Below are 16,521 nucleotides of genomic sequence, written 5' to 3'. Positions count from 1 at the left end.
TCGGCCCGAATACAAATAATATTTGTATAATTATTCTGAACAATCATATATATTTTTCTGCGGTTGTTTGTTTCGGTATCGATGACGTGTCATCTGGATAGGATCGATGACATGTCATGCAGATAAGGACGAATCTGAAAAGACCCGAATGCCCTCGGCCCGAATACAAATAATATTCGTATAATTATTCTGAACAATTATATATATTTTTCTTGCGGTTGTTTGTTTCGGTATCGATGACGTGTCATCTGGATAGGATCGATGACATGTCATGCGGATAAGGACGAATCTGAAAAGACCCGAATGCCCTCGGCCCGAATACAAATAATATTCGTATAATTATTCTGAATAATTATATATATTTTTCTTGCGGTTGTTGTTTCGGTAATTTATACAACGTGTCCTGCACATTTATAAATTAACCGGTTAACTTTTATACAACGTGTCACACACGTTTATAAATTAACCAATGTTTTTGCTTGTTATTTTTACATAACATTTATAATTTAATTATAACATTTATAATTTAATTATAACACGTATAATTAATTATAACCATCTTACTATTGATCATAACCAATTTATAATCAATCACAATAAGATTCTCCGATTAACTCCTATATGGTGTGACCCAATAGGATCTGTGTTATGTTGGTAAACAGAGTTAAAACTGTTTTAACTTCTATAATCATGAGCAGCATCTGGCAACACATCATGACCATCCAATTACACAGATGATGTTGTACTGTACAATATCACGATCCAGTAAACAATTTACTTGTGTCTGTTCTTCTGTCTCATAGCTATCAGATCAGTTTCAAGGTAGATGTGTGTCATCCTTGCTAACTGAATCTTTTCTTGATCTTGAGCAGATTATCAAATATAATTACTCTTGTAATTATACCGCTAGCAGATAATCTTACTCTATCAAGGGGCCCAGTGATGCTATAGCTCGTATAGAGATACGAGGGACAAATAGTATTCTTGGTAAACTATCACTTCCTCAGCTAAGCTATACATATGGAAAAGCTACCGTTATGACTGCTTTTTACGGACAGCGGTAGATAACAATCACACATACATATTTCTCAGTGGGAACGATAAATACCTCATACTGTAGAACCTGACACTGAATGAAAACATAAATGACACGAACACAATTCTATTTAATGTTTCATTCGGGGTCTGTCAAATACCATGTTCCTAGAACATGTATCTATATGATTAAAATGACATCTCGTGTCAGGTGGTTTGTAAAACTTAACCATCTTTTAATCCACATACTAACCTTATCGCGGTAATTAGTGTTCCTGCTAATTACCTTGGTCAGTGACCTTTTAAGAGTATATATTATCTATATTATGGAGTTTCACAATTTCAGTTATGAACTCGAAATGATCAATAAATTCAATAATGCTCAAGGCAACAAAATAATATATAAATAAACATTCAATTCATGAACAAAGCTTTATGATAAATTATCGTGTTATTGACTTCTAGATTATTACACTAACAATTAGTGTATACTGAATCGGAATATCAGATTATAAGATTTTCAATACAATCCTTCTTCATTCTCAGAGAATTTGCTTGCTTCCCTCTGAACAACTTCCCTTAATTTAGAAACTTCTTGCATATAATTATCATGTTCAAGGAGCACTGGTTTATTGGACAGGTTAGTTAAAGGAAAACTTGAAGGCAGAAGTGTTGGGAATCATAAAGGCCAAACAATTACGCCTTATCTAGAGATCAAACAATTACATCTCATATAGGGGTCAAACATTTACACCCCGAGGAAGAAGAAACAATCCCCACATTAACCTAAGACCGTCCTATGCCAAAGAGACCCAAAAACATAATCTTTAGTGCGGAATACAATACCTGATTCCATATCGTTTGCCATGGAATTTCAAACCCAAGGTTGGAGAAGCAACCGTCTCCGTGAGCGCGAGACAAGACTCTTGCAAGCTTTTTCTTTCACGCCCTTTTGGTTGAATCTTAGATTAGGTCTTCCAAAGCAACAAGATCGCCCTTGAGAAATCATTTCCAAGTTTCTAATGGATTTCTCCTCTCAATTCTTTGATAGTGGAAGAAGGGAGAAGACTCTCAAAATTCTGTCTAAGAATAACATCTTTTTAGAATTCTGAGTTGAGTTAGTTATCTTGTGCCATGGGGACCCATCTATATATAGTTTTACACTTCTGGCGACACGAGTGCGTCCGCACTCAGGTCCAGTGCGGGTGAGCCATCCGCATTGGGTCGAAAGGAGCGTCCTGATAATCGCCTTACTTAGCCCCAAAAATAGCAGTGCGTCCGCACTCAGGTTCAATGCGGGTGAGCCACCCGCACTGGGCTCAAAATAGAACTTCCAAAAAATTGACTAAGTACCCAGTGCGGGTGGTTCACCTGCACTGGAGTCCAATGCGTCCGCATTAGGCTCGGACTTTTTCTGCATTGAACTTATAGAAAATTGACTAAGTCCTTAGTGCGGGTGGTTCACCTGCACTGGAGCTCAGTGCGTCCGCACTACGCTCGGACTTTTTCCTGAAGTTTCCAAAAAATTGGCCAAGTCCTGAGTGCTGGTGCACTCAGGTCCAGTGCGAGTGAGCCACCTACACTAGGCTTCCAAAAGGTTCCCAGAATTTGGCTAAGTTCTGAGTACGGGTGGGCCACCCGCACTGGGCTCCAAAAAAGCAGTTTTCTTAATTGCAAATCTCAGAATCAGTCCATCAATCACTACTAGAATCTGCACTTTTTCTGAAGGTAAGTTTAGTTTTTTCTAAGGGTAAGAGAGGTCGTCAGAAATAAAATTGTGTTTTCTGACGCACTTCTGACACACTTAAAATTTCCAACGGTAGGCCGACGGAAATTGTTGCCGATGGAAAAGCCCTATTGTCCACCCTTGGAAATGTCTCATGTCTACCCTCAGAAATACTTTTGGATGAGCCATGACCCACCAAACAAATCAAATACTATTTTTTATTGATGGCCCTTGGAAATAGTTGACCCCATACCTTTGGAAATGTTTTGGAAGTTGTAACACATATTATTTCCATGAGTTACCCTTGGAAATGTTTTGGTTTTTATATTTATATTATTTTATAATGAAAGATGATGCTTGCTCCTCTTTGATTGAGATGCTTCATTTGTGAGATTAAAAATGCTTACTCTTGTATTAATTAGTTTACGAGTTTTGATTGTAGTGTCATTTGTAAGTTGTCATAAACAAGTTCTGTAAATTTTTATGTTGCTCGTAATGTGTTTGATGAAATGCCTATGTGAGAATCATTAAAACAAAAAAAATCATGTTCACTCTATATATGTACTTATTCAGATTTGTTGTTTATAGAATCGTTTTCTTATTTTAAGAAAAGATGAGATAGGGAATGTCTCTTTCTCATTAACAATCAATAAAAGATGTTTTACAATAAAAAAAATTGAGGCTTTTGGACACTGAGCTCTGATGAAATGGCTTTGTATTAGTAAAAAAAATTCTCAAAAAATAAACCAGTCAATTCTACAATATTGAAATTTACAAATGAGTGGCAAAAATGCATTCATAATTGCAAGAATTTCCAATAAGCACTAACATCGATTGCATGGTCCATCCCTGTTTTAAGATGAGAACAGTAAGCTTTATAAAATCATAAGCACTAATAAAATACACTACAACTGTTTCCATATATCCGACACACAGTTTCTAAAGATAAGAAATGCATTTTTCACTAATGAAATATATAACTTGCGTCATGGCTTGGTCTAATGCCGTAGTAACGATCACCAAATTTTGCATCAAGTGTTGCCAGATCAACCTTTGAGCTGATCCTAACTTCATTTTCATACGAGTAAACCAAAGCAAACAAAAAGAAAACCACACATTCATACCAGTGCCCGATCTTCTCTTACCAATACCCATCCCTTTACAGTAAACTAAGAAAAACCATCAAAAAAACAAATAATTCAAGAAATCAGCAATTATCAAATCGACTTACGCATGCGAGTTGTTCCTCTCGGCAAGTCAAGCCTAGATCATGGCTGATTCTCCAACCGCCTCTATCACAACCTCATTCCCTCTACCCACTGTTATCAATCCCATCCAGTTTCAATACACATTCAATCCAACCTTAGTATTTTATGCTGTCCCAGACTCGTTTCCTGAGAGATGAAATTTTTTTTAGTTAGGTGCAAGCTCCACGAGTATCCACGAAAACTCATTAACTTTGGTGATGAGAATCAAATTAGAGGGATTACCTCAAAAATAAACATCAGCTTAGAGGGATAAGGGTACTGAAATAAACTACCATCAACATATAGTACCTGCTTCCATTAGAATTAAAAAAAAACCATGTGAATATTCTGCTACCGTTTTCAATTCATCAAGTTAAAAGCAAAAACAAAGCCTAGAGTCCCTATTAGAATGATGCAAGTTGTAGCTTAAATAAAATAATATTATTCAATTAGTACCTTATCAAGAGAATTGAGGTAATTAGCAGCCCTTTCTCTGTTGGTCAGAAAAGTGTGCTTGTCCATCTCATACTGTAAAGGATCCCTTCTCATACTTCATTGCTTGCTCATACAATACATAGCAGATGTCAATTTTAACGCTCACAGTGTATAAAAGAAAAGAAACTGAAATGTATGAATGACTATATGTTTTAAGTACCGGTAAGGGAGAGGTGCTACAGGACATGGGTGAACTTGAGGGAGTCACTGATACTGATAGTAGGGGTGAAGTAATTTGTGATGCTCTTCAGCTGCTTTTGGTGTGGCCGAGTAGAACTTTTTAATATTTAGAAATAATATCCAATTTAGCTACAAAATTGGGTAGAACTTCTCCACAATTGTGTGCTTCTACATAGGAAATCTGAACAAGTTGTGTTAGGCATGAACTTCAGCAATTTCAGAGTTAACCCAAGTTGTGTTAGGTTGTGTTAATTTGAATCGTTAAGTAAAATTGGTGGTCACGTATTTAATTAGATTGCAATTCTTAAAACCCCTAACTATTGCATAAATTAAAACAGAAATTATTTATTCAAACCACTTGATCAAGACCCCTATTTTGCTCAACCAACCAATTGAATTGTTTCCATGTAGTTAGGTAAAGGTCTCCTCTTTTGATCCACCTGGAAGGAAATAACAACAACAGATCACATCTATTTTACATAAAGATATGCCTGAAATATAAAAAATAAATACCACAATTGATGACTCTCTCTCTGTTTTTCGTAATAATTCCACCAACACAGGCTATATAACCAGTCGATATTTGTTAACAGTGCATAATTGTCATGTGCCAGTAACTATCACTTTTCTGAATTTGTATAATTATGATCTTAGATATCTTCCAACTTAGTTTGCAAAGCTACAATGAACTTCAACCAGTAATTAAGGATACAAATTTCCCTCATGCAAAGCCAAAATTAATTATAAGTACCACCAAAAACTGACTATTTTTTAGGAATTGTACTTGATGCACTTTAAAAGTTGAGAACCTTTATCACCAACAGTTCCGTTGAACTTCCGATTACAGCTGAATTGGAGAAAACAGGAACAATAAAAACAATAGCATTATTCAAGATGCTTAAATAGATACACTAATTGCACAAAAAGTACCAGAATACCCTGATTGAACCTCATGCTAGTCTATTCAGACGATTTATGAAAAATAAAGGGCAAGAAAGAAATAGATCTAACTGACAAGTGAAAATAATTCTCAGTAGCAAGCAATCTTAGCTAACGATTAAACCTTAACATTAAGCATTACCTCCATTGATCGTAGATACTGGTATATATCTGAAGCGTACGACTCAATCAGATGTGGATCTTCAACCTCGCTTTCTGCATCAGCTGTTACAAGAACTTTGAATATGGAGTTCAGCGAGCGATCAGCGGCAGAGGGAAAGAGCGGAGGAGTCGAGGAGAGAGAGAGGCAGTGAATAAAAAAAACTGTGGCACTGGATGGTTTTTTTGTTGCTTGGAATTTTAGAGGGAAATGAAATAGCTTTAGAGGGAAACGAAAAGGGGAAGGCCATGAGAGGAGAAAAATCCAGCTAAGGAGAAAAAGGAAAAAATTTCACAGAGGGAATCCCTCTCTGGCCCTCTCTTGATGAGATGGGGAGTAAAAAAAATTGGCAAGTGCAGATTTTAACAGAGCAGTTTTAGCTTCAAGAAGTGTGCTAAATGTGTTGGACGCTCTTTAAATTATATAGCCAGTGTGCTGTATAAAATCAAAACTACTCTGCTAATAAAGTTGCCCAAATGAACAAATCAGGACCATACATTGCTTGTCATACGGCTTGAAGCTTGATATTTACTAATTAGGTAAGGCATGTACAACAAATAATATGAAAAAAATTTCAAAAAAATATTTTAAGATTTTTTACATCTTTTACAGCCAAATCATACTTATAAGTGTCAATTTTAAATAATTTCATCATTATTTATCCCTTCAAATTTAGCAAATTTTTGTGGACCGTTCATTTTCCCTTTATCATTTTGACGGTTGATCTGCAATGAAATGATTTCAAATTTGTTTTAAAATGATCAAGGGAGAGTATTAAACGTAACCAACATAAAAATTCTGAATTTTTATTGTGTTTGAGCTTCGATCCAATGTGAAGTGTTCACAGCCCTTCGATGTTTCGATATTCCGTCAACTTGATGGATAGGTAAATAAAAACAAAATTTCATCAAAATTTACTGCAGGAATGTATATGCAGTGCTCTTTAATTTTAACGGTTCCGATCGACCAACGAACGACGTGTTTACGTGCTTCCTCATTAACTCACAAAGCAAGAGTTTATGCTATATAGAACATAAACTCTTGCTTTGTGAGTTAATGAGGAAGCACGTAAACACGTCGTTCGTTGGTCGATCGGAACCGTTAAAATTAAAGAGCACTGCATATACATTCCTGCAGTAAATTTTGATGAAATTTTGTTTTTATTTACCTATCCATCAAGTTGACGGAATATCGAAACATCGAAGGGCTGTGAACACTTCACATTGGATCGAAGCTCAAACACAATAAAAATTCAGAATTTTTATGTTGGTTACGTTTAATACTCTCCCTTGATCATTTTAAAACAAATTTGAAATCATTTCATTGCAGATCGATCATTGATTGCTCATGTGAAAATGAACGGTTCACAGTTTTTTGTTAAATATGAAGTGACAAATAATGGTAAAAGTCTATAAAATGGACAATTATAAGTATGATTTGGCCATAGAAATTAAAATTATAAACATAATTTGGCCATAAAAACCGTAACATGTTTGAAAATATACATTTTTTATTTTTTTTTCATATTATTTATTGTGCTTGCATTATCTAATTTTATTTTCATAATATATTTCTAAAAAGTTTGTTACACACATGTAAATCACACAAAAAAAAAATCACGTTCAATTTAATTTTGACTTTTAAAAAATAAATTTTACAAAAATCTCTCAACTTCTCTTCACCTTCTATTCATTTTTTATAAAAATCACGTTCAATTCATTTTTTTTTTTAGTCTTTCTCATATTTTTTTCTCTTTTAAATTTTTTCTTCACCTTCTCTGCCAAAATCTTTGCTGCCTCTCTCGGAAACAAATCTGTTGTTATTCTAAAAGAATAACAGAAACCTGTTATTTCTATTTTAACCATTCAAATTTTTATATGCACAAATCTTATAATTTTATTTTTCCATACGCAAATCTTAACGAAGATCAACAGTTGAGATAAGAATAACAGATTTCTGTTGTTCCTTCGAAATAACAGCAGATTTATTCCCCCCCCCCCCCCCCCCCCCCTCTCTCTCTCTCATACCCAAAATTTCATTTCATTTCCCCCCCCAAAGGCGCGCAGCAAAATTTTGCCAAAATATTTTCCCCATCTTCAATCTCTAAGTCCTTCAATTTTAATTGCGCCGCCCTCTCTAAGTTACTAACCATAACCTAATCCCCACCAGGGAGGCAGTGAAGCAACGACGGGCTGCACCCGACGTACTCCGCCATCCGCCAGCCTCCGCCTCTCTCTCTCCTCTGACCCTCGTTTTCCAAGGTTTTTTCTCTCTTATCTCTCTCATCGAACACCTCTTGTTGATCTGTCAAGGTAATAATCACCCTCTTGGTTCAGTTCAGGATTTTGTGCGAATTTGCAAGGTGTAAGGTGTTTACAGAAATGCCTGTAAGGTGTTTGCAGAAATGCCTGTTAGAAGAAACTCCTTAAAGTGGTCCAATTTTTTTTATTTTGTTAACTAATATTTACCTCATTGGGATCCACATCAATTTGATATACAATTCATAAAAATTATAATACCATATCAATTAGTGGTAAGGATTTTTAAATTGTAATACATTTAATGTTATTCGCTAACATCTGGTTTCTTTTTTTTTTTACTTCAATCCTCCAATCAGCTATTTTCTTAATAACTATAATAAATCACAGGATGGAATATACTCCCCAGGAGAATCACTTGCTTTCATCTTAGCGGATGATGAACCTGAGACCCTGTCTGATATTGACGATGCTGAGGTAATTACAATCCCCTCGCTCTCTCTCTCTCTCTCTAACTAATTCATGTCTCTTTTAACTAAGTGACGATGCCTTCTCGTAGCAACGCAGCTCAGGTGTTTGATATTTTACCTATATGGCTATTTTTCTTTCCTCTATTATATTTTATAGGCGATCATTATTTATTGACTCGAACAGTTTGTTTCTTCTGCGCTAGATGGAATTGTTAAGTTCATAAAACTTGTATTGCTTAAAATTAGATCTTTGACATTGTTCAACTCAGGGTCAAGGAAACAGTTCAGGAACTCAGCAAGGGTTTTTTGGGAATTTAACTAATTTTCAGGTGCCATTTGAACTTAAGAAAATCATTTAACTGTTAGAAATTTTATCTGATTATGTCATCTCCAACATATAACACTTGTGCTTGCAAATTCAATGATTAGGGTGAAACTTCTTTTCCTCAACCAACTCAGGCAGTAGCTTCACAGATGCAGAATGCCAACTCCCAGGTAAGGAGGTTGGCATAAATTCTACATAATTCTGAATGCTCATAGTGCAAAATTCTAAATTTTGAGGTTCCTCTATGTAAAATAATTTATTCATAGCAATAATATGTTGTTTCTTTTCCATGTGATATAAATAGGGTACTGATTCTCCTATACAGCAAAATCTTGGATTCCAAGCACTCTTAAGTCAAGCTAATCTTGGATTAGATGACGTACCCACAAATGAAGCTGCACAGGGCCAATGGCGCGTGCATTCTGCCTACAATGGGAATCATCCCCTGTAGTGCATAAAGAGTGCACCTTTTAGGGCTTATTATTAGAATAGAAGTTCTAACAAATGAAAGAACTTGGGATAAGTTATTTTGTGAATTTTGGGTAATTAGGGGTGTGTGTATTTTGGTATATGGTTACAACTGCAATATGGTATAGTTTGGTTAACTGGTGTGCATATTTTGGTATAGTTAAAAATGCAAGTGCATTCCTTTCGATGTATGAACACTTTATATGTTATGTTAATGCTTATTAAATGTTAAATGCTTTCCTTATATCTCATTATAAATGAGTTTCTGTTTATATGTTTTTGTTTATATGTTTCAATGGGTATTAGTACCTAGTTGGTACAGGGAGGATTGTACCTGATTGGTACAGAGAGGATTGTAGATGAGAGTATGTGTACAATGTCATTCAAGCTATTTCCGTGGGTATATCCACAAAAAACGAAAACAATTTGCAACTGGGGAAATGCTACAGTGGGCCCCACACACACTGCCCTTGAAAATGCTACGGTGGGACCACAGACGTTGCCCTCAGAAATACTACTGTGGGTCCCATATATGATGCCCTTGGAAATAGCCTGTTGGGACCCACACACTTTGCCCTCAGAAATACTATGCTGGGTCCCACATGAGATAACCTTGGAAATAACCTGTTGGGACCCACACGTCCTGTCCTCAGAAATAATACAGTGGGACCCACGCACTTTGCCCTCAGAAATAATAAAGTCATGAGCTTGATGCCAAAGTATTTCTGACGGTAGTATTTCTGTCAGGGTGCTCACGGAAAAAGTCAGAAAGTAGTATTTCTAAAGGTAACCGATGGAAAAAGTCAGGAAAATGGTATTTCCATCAAGGGTATTTTTGACGGTAGTATTTCTGAGGGTAGCGCACGGAAATGACGCTTTTTGAGCTTTTTCCATGAGTACGCCGATGGAAAAAGTCATATTTTGACCCTCGGAAAAAGTCATATTTTGACCCTCAGAAAAAGTGCAGATTCTAGTAGTAAATGATTTGATCTTTGCCCAAATTGTTCTACACACTTATGTACCACATCCTATTGAATACATAAATTGTCTAATATCTTAATTCCATATTAGACCACTTTAATTGTGACAATCACATATGACAGTAAACAATTCCTAATTATATCACATATATTCTCAACGTTGGATTAAGATCCAACAAGAAGTCAATGAGTGACTCCCCCAGGACTTAGATGCAGTGCCTCTCCAAGTGTCTCCACCTGCGGAAGATCAGCTAGTGGAATGGATTTCCAGTGACTCTATCTAGAGGGTGTTTACATACTTGTTTTTGTGTTTGCTATGGGTTAGCAATCTTAGTTATCATACTGTGCCTTTTTCTGAACTAATTTGTAAGGCATATTGTGCCAGCTTTTGGTGCCTGTGGCACAACTGCGTTTTCCTATTTCTGTTGACAGAAAGAAAAGAGAGAAAAAAAAGAAAGATAGAGATAGAGAGAAAAGAGGGTGTAGTAGCAGATTTGGATTATTAAAGTAATTCTCATTTGCAGCATAAAAATTTTATATGATTGATCTCATATATGTTTGATCCCTATAGTTTGAAAGTCTGACTCTATTATTATTTTGATCAGTTCAGTTATATATTTTGAAAATCAAATAAAATTTTAATTTGTCTAATTTTATTTCAGTTTTAATTAAACCGAACCGATCAACACCCCTAACACCCCTAGCGGCCTAGCCTATATGCGAGTTGAGATAAACCGGGTACAAAGAGTTTATTTGGCAAATTTACATTGGCTGACATTAATCGGCTTAAAAGAACTAACATAAATTATGTGTTTGATGATTTTAAGAAGTTCAAAAAATAAAGAAATAGATATCAATTTTCAGCGCCCCCCCCCCCCTCTTCCCGAAATATCTTAAAGGGAAAAGTTCTCTTTATAGACCTCTAAAAAGATCTACTAGAGCAGAACCAAACGGAAGCTCTAAATATAGAGAGAGGGAGAGAGAGAGAAAAGAGTGGAGATATCGTTCTTTGCTGGATGGAATTAGAGATGAAATATTCTAGGAATTAGAAGAGAGGAGATGAAATATTCTTTCAACTGATTTTTCTTTTTTCCCAAACCCAAGTCCTTTATTTTTCTTTCCAAATGGTTTTTTAACTGGGATCCCCAGTCAGCATGCTGAAATTTCTAATTATACCATATTAAGGAAACCTATTTTGAGAGAATTCTAAATCTATTTGGGCCGTCAAACTAATCTGTGGCTTTTAATATTACAATGTACTTTGGGATTTATAAAAAGCTGCTAAGTCAATTTGCAGCTCACCAAGAATAAAGTCACAGATTAGCTTAACAGTTCGAGTAGATGTAGAATTATCTATAATTTAAAATGTTTTTGGTTTTTTTTAAAGGGTATAAATAAAAATTTTGGGTCAGCTTTTCTTTCTTCTTCTACTCATTTCTAAATAATAATTTTGATTACGAAGTTGTGGCGAAAATAGGAAGCAGATCACCTGCCCCCCGGGGTGCAGGAAAATCCTGCCCCCTCAGTCACTGCGAGGTGGTGCTGAGTTTAGAATTTAGACTTTAGGATTTAGGGTTTAGAGTTTAGGGAGTCCACCAACAGTGACTCTGGGGGCAAGAAATTTCTGCCCCAGGGAGGCTGACGATTCAATCCCGCGAAAATAACGTTGTGAAATAAGTCACATGCTGCAGTACATTATATACCATTTGCGCATTGAATTCATATATGTATTAGATAACTAAGTCACCATTTGTGAAATAACTAAGTTGTGGCAAAAATAACGTTGTGAAATAACTAAGTCACCATTTGTGATGCTGCGGTACATTATATACCATTTGAATTCATATATGTATTAGTTGTGGCAAAAATAACGCTGTGAAATAACTAAGTCACCATTTGTGATGCTGCGGTACATTATATACCATTTGCGCATTGAATTCATATATGTATTAGATAAATTTCATGCATTTGAATTTAGAAGAATAATTTTTTTTATATTTTACAACGATAAATATAAAAGATTATATATATTATAAGAATTAATATGATATTATGAATTTTAAAAAGAAAATACATAATTTTGTAATTTTAGAAGAACATTAAAATTCTCAAAATAATAATAACTTTTTGACTCAAATACAAAATAAGATTGATAGATCTGATTCATCAGGTTCATCGTGTACATATTTTTCCTGAGTTATAGTCAAATTGCCTACGCAAGAAGAAAAGAAAAGAAAAGAAAAAATCATGAGTAACGGGTAAAGATTTTAACAGAGAAGTTTTGGATTCATGCAGCGCACTAACTATTTACACTACTGTTTTTATTCTATAGTCCTTGCACTGCATGAAGCCAAAGAAGCTGTGTTAAAATCTTTACCCTGAGGGATTCGAGTAACTTGCCACAAGAGAGGAGCGATTTGTGTCGTTCCAGTCAACACCCATCATGTCCCGTTGTTGCTATCCCTCCACCTCTTTCCTTCCTCCCCACCACCGCCTCCGCCTCTCTCCTCCTCTCTCGGCCTTCAAAACCCTAACACTAGTTCCACGCAGACCCCTCAAATCTCGCTCCCTCTCCATCTCCGCCTCTCTGTCACCGTCTCCTTCCTTCTCTGACCCGTTTGTGCTCGAAATCGCTGAAAAGCTCGAAGACTCACTCCCTCTCCCTCCATCTCCCATTCAATCTCTCCGTAACACCTCAGCTCAGTCACTTCTCTCTACGGCATGGCCGAACCGCAAGTCTGAACCTTTTCGCTTCACTGATATCTCCTACCTCCGCAAATATCCAATTGTACCTACTCAAAGCCACACAATTCCTTCTTCACTACTCCCTCTCGATTCCTCTCTACCAATTCAAATTACACTGATCAATGGTGTTTTCAATCCCTCTCTTTCACGCATTCCCTCTCTTCCACCCGGTGCTTTCGTTGGTAGTATCAAGGACGTTCCTTCCCAAGGTCCCATTTCAGAGAAAATTTCATCTGCAATTGCTTCCTGTGGCGAATTTCAAGAGAAAGATGTATTTTGGGATTTGAACAACGTTGGTGTTGCTGATATGGTGGTGATATACTCCCCTGCTGGTGTAAAACTAGCAGATACAGTTCATATGGTGTTTTGTTATAGCGGGTCGGGTAAGGAGGAAGAGATGGGTATGTCTAACCCTAGAGTTTTGGTGGTGGCTGAAGAGGAAGCACAAGTGTCAATAGTGGAAGAGCATTTCGGTGTTGACGGGGCAGGTTGTTATTGGGCGAACCCAGTAATGGAGATCCTTATCGGAGAAAGGGGAAAAGTTTTGCATTCATATCTGCAGAGACAAACCAAAGATGCTGCCCATATTAAGTGGACGCTTGTTCGGCAGGTAATAATACTTGCTTCAATTTAAGCATTTGTCAGTTTGAATCTTGAGTTTACTTCTAGGTTTGTTCTACAACTAACTAGTTAAGAAAATAAGTTATTGTTCGAATTGCTGCAAAGAACAACAATAATGAATTTTACTTACTGCAGCGTTGTATCCCTTTTCATCTCTAGTTTTTGGTTGGAGAGGAATTCTCGATGAAGGAAAAGGATGAGATGCTATACACCAATTAAAAAAAATATTAAATTAGAGAACTCCAACTAGAAGTAGAAGTACCACCACAATTAATTAAACATTGTATAATTGTTAAGGCCGAAGTACCTGTACCTGACTCACTGGTTGAAAATTGATTCCAGGCAGTTCTAGCCATGGATTTCATTTAAAAAAAATGAGATTTAAGCTGGTACCAGATTGGTTTACTTTTTGTTCTTTAGATAACTTATAGGTGTTTGGCTGGGTCTTGCCAAGCACTGATCTCTTATCCGGTTATCCTTACATAGAAGTTTAGCAAGATATGAGGAGATTAGAAAATTCAAACAAAGCACAACAACTGAAAATAAAGAAAAAGGAACCGTACCATAAATGTATAAGTATCAATCAGAAGGTGTTATTCTTTAATAATTTTGAAAGATCTGATTGCACTGTAGACTAGCACTAAACACACAACAAACAAGTCCATTTTCGAAAAATAATCTGAAGGTGTTGCCTTGCTCTCTCTGTCTTGATATTTTAACCATTGATCTGTTTCGATTCTTGTGTGACGGTTGAATTGAATTTAAGGCAGGCCAGAATAACCAAGCAAAGCGCATGATACAAAAGGAATTATATGCTGGCATTGTGCTGATATTTAATTTAAAAATTTTACTGGTGAAAAAACATAGGAAGCATCGAGTACCTATGAGCATGTAGAGGTAAGCATTGGAGGAAAACTGAGCAGGCACAACCTGCACATTCAGCAGGTGGGTCCAGAGACTGTGACAGAGTTATCGACATTCAACCTTGTTTCTGAGAGCAAGCATATTCAAGATCTTCACAGCAAATTGGTTCTCGACCATCCCAGAGGCTACTCGCGGCAGCTCCACAAATGTATTGTCTGTAGTTCTCAAGGCCACGCCATTTTTGACGGAAATATAAGAGTCAACAGGTGTGTACTATTTCACCCAATCTGCCATTTCAGTACAATTTGAGGGATAGTTGAGTTTCAAAGTTGGGTTAGTTCATATAAGCAAACACCCATTTTTTTTATTCTTTGAAATGTTTAGTTCTCAATTTGTCTTCTCCAGAATTCAGTTCTATAGCTGAGTTCTGTGATCGAGTGACTCCAAAAACTGAATTTTAGGGCCCTCTCAATAAAATTGAAGCTAAATTGGGAACTGAATGTTAAGCGGGAATAATTGACCAATTTAGCTAAATTCTGTGACCGCTTCTCCAAACTTGAAATTATATTATCAATTTAACTTCTTAGTGATTGTAAGTCGGTTTTAATCTATTATTTATGAAATATTGTATTGGCAGATTTGCTCAGAACACAGATGCAGGCCAACAAACAAGGAGTCTTCTCTTGGCACCTCAAGCCCTTGTAACTGTGAAACCAAACCTCCAAATAATTGCTGATGATGTAAAATGCGCACATGGTGCAGCGATAAGTGATCTGGACAGAAATGAGCTTTTCTATTTCCAAGCAAGAGGTTTAGATTTGAAAACAGCCAGAAATGCACTTGTTTATTACTTTGGAGCCGATGTGATTAGGCGCATTCCTTTTAAGACCATTAGAGAGAGGGCTGCCGCCGAGGTAAAGAAGTTACTTAAAGGTTCTACGTTTTAGGGTTCCGTATGTTTTACTGTGTTTATTTACAGATTTGCTTCTCAGTGTGAGATGGAAAGAGCGGATAAGGTTGCTTTGTTCAAATTTTGCGGCCCTTTTGTATAATTATTCAATTGATAGTCAATAAAATTTTCCCTTTTTGTTTCATTTGTTTTTGTTCTTTTGAGATTATCATTAGAAGAAATATGTACCAAAGAAAAATTATGTAGTTATTTTGAGGCAGTTGGCAATCAGCCTACTGCGAAAAGTTCATTAAATTAAATCTAAAAAGAGTTATGCCAGAATAGGCAAGTAAAATTATATAAAGAAAATGTTACATTCAGTCCGAAATCTCCTAATTAATCAACTCTAGCTATTAGCCTACCATAGGCATAGGGATTCCAGTAAGACAAGAACCTCAGCACACAATTGTCGTTTATTTCTACGGGCATGGCCAGTTATTGCATCTCACATCTCAGAGGAGGTTCAGTACACCAAGCATTGTTCAGGACCATAGCGTCCTTGCTACGGGGCATGCGATGAAGAGGTGGCTTGCTATCTCGACAGAGTACGTGTGAGATGCTTCTTAATTACTAGCCATTTTAAGCTCAAATACTTCTCAAATGTAAACAAGCAATAAAAACCAATTTATCCTAAACTACTTTTACTACTGTTCTTCCCTTCTTTTAGTCGTTTGGATTGTGAATTTGGTAGGATTCAATCTGCGGCTGTATTTGCATTCCTTGTAATTATTGTCCATCATACCGGTAGAAACCTTTTTTGTTCCTTGGGACCCAGTTTGCCAGTGAGTGTGGTTGATGCAAGGCTTCTCTTCACATGTGAGATACTGTGACCTTTTGGTGCAGTTCATTGATTAATTGGAGGCAGCTTACCACAGTTTCTGTTGCTCTTCATGATGACATATCTTCTAACTGCTTGCTTGCAAGAACATCTACCAGTACTTTACAATCCATTAATATATACCTTTAAGGAATTCAGGAGATGAGATAATATTGTAGAGTTATAGTAAAAATATTATAAATTTAATATAGAGCTCTTACTATATTTTTATTTTAATGTAG

The 16,521-nt window shown here is 36.2% G+C and overlaps 1 protein-coding gene and 2 long non-coding RNA genes across 8 annotated transcripts; 2 read left to right on the top strand and 1 right to left on the bottom strand.

The window, feature by feature from the left end:
- Positions 1–3,454: 3,454 nt before the first annotated feature.
- On the bottom strand, positions 3,455–6,103 carry LOC144547190 (uncharacterized). 6 transcript variants are annotated; one of them, XR_013509031.1, is made up of 6 exons: positions 5,765–6,103; positions 5,493–5,530; positions 4,664–5,123; positions 4,465–4,566; positions 4,252–4,317; positions 3,455–4,155 (listed from the first exon to the last, which is right to left on the bottom strand). It is a non-coding gene; the product is annotated as an uncharacterized LOC144547190 (long non-coding RNA). The 6 variants fall into 6 exon arrangements; XR_013509029.1 differs by having other exon boundaries at positions 4,664–5,530; XR_013509030.1 differs by lacking the exon at positions 5,493–5,530.
- A 1,723-nt stretch (positions 6,104–7,826) lies between these two features.
- Positions 7,827–9,530, top strand: LOC144550629 (uncharacterized). The gene is made up of 5 exons (XR_013510525.1): positions 7,827–8,043; positions 8,431–8,517; positions 8,780–8,839; positions 8,940–9,005; positions 9,140–9,530. It is a non-coding gene; the product is annotated as an uncharacterized LOC144550629 (long non-coding RNA).
- Positions 9,531–12,680: 3,150 nt separating this feature from the next.
- Positions 12,681–15,607, top strand: ABCI7 (non-intrinsic ABC protein 6). Its single transcript, XM_078295763.1, has 3 exons — positions 12,681–13,638; positions 14,517–14,779; positions 15,151–15,607. The coding sequence occupies exons 1-3, from the start codon at positions 12,727–12,729 to the stop codon at positions 15,458–15,460; spliced, it is 1,485 nt and encodes a 494-aa protein (XP_078151889.1). The 5' UTR covers positions 12,681–12,726; the 3' UTR covers positions 15,461–15,607.
- The last annotated feature ends 914 nt before the right edge of the window (positions 15,608–16,521 follow it).

This window comes from Carex rostrata, chromosome 2 (genome assembly GCF_964058835.1).
Source record: "Carex rostrata chromosome 2, lpCarRost1.2, whole genome shotgun sequence".
Classification (NCBI taxonomy): Eukaryota; Viridiplantae; Streptophyta; class Magnoliopsida; order Poales; family Cyperaceae; genus Carex; species Carex rostrata.
The sequence above is the reverse complement of the archived record's forward strand: the minus strand, read 5'-3'. Positions and strand labels throughout refer to the sequence as shown.

Coding starts and splice junctions, on each gene's coding strand:
- ABCI7 (XM_078295763.1), top strand. CDS start 12,727: ATGTCCCGTTGTTGCTATCCCTCCACCTCTTTCCTTCCTCCCCACCAC. Junction 13,639..14,516: donor AGTGGACGCTTGTTCGGCAG/GTAATAATACTT, acceptor GAAAAAACATAG/GAAGCATCGAGTACCTATGA. Junction 14,780..15,150: donor GGAAATATAAGAGTCAACAG/GTGTGTACTATT, acceptor TTGTATTGGCAG/ATTTGCTCAGAACACAGATG.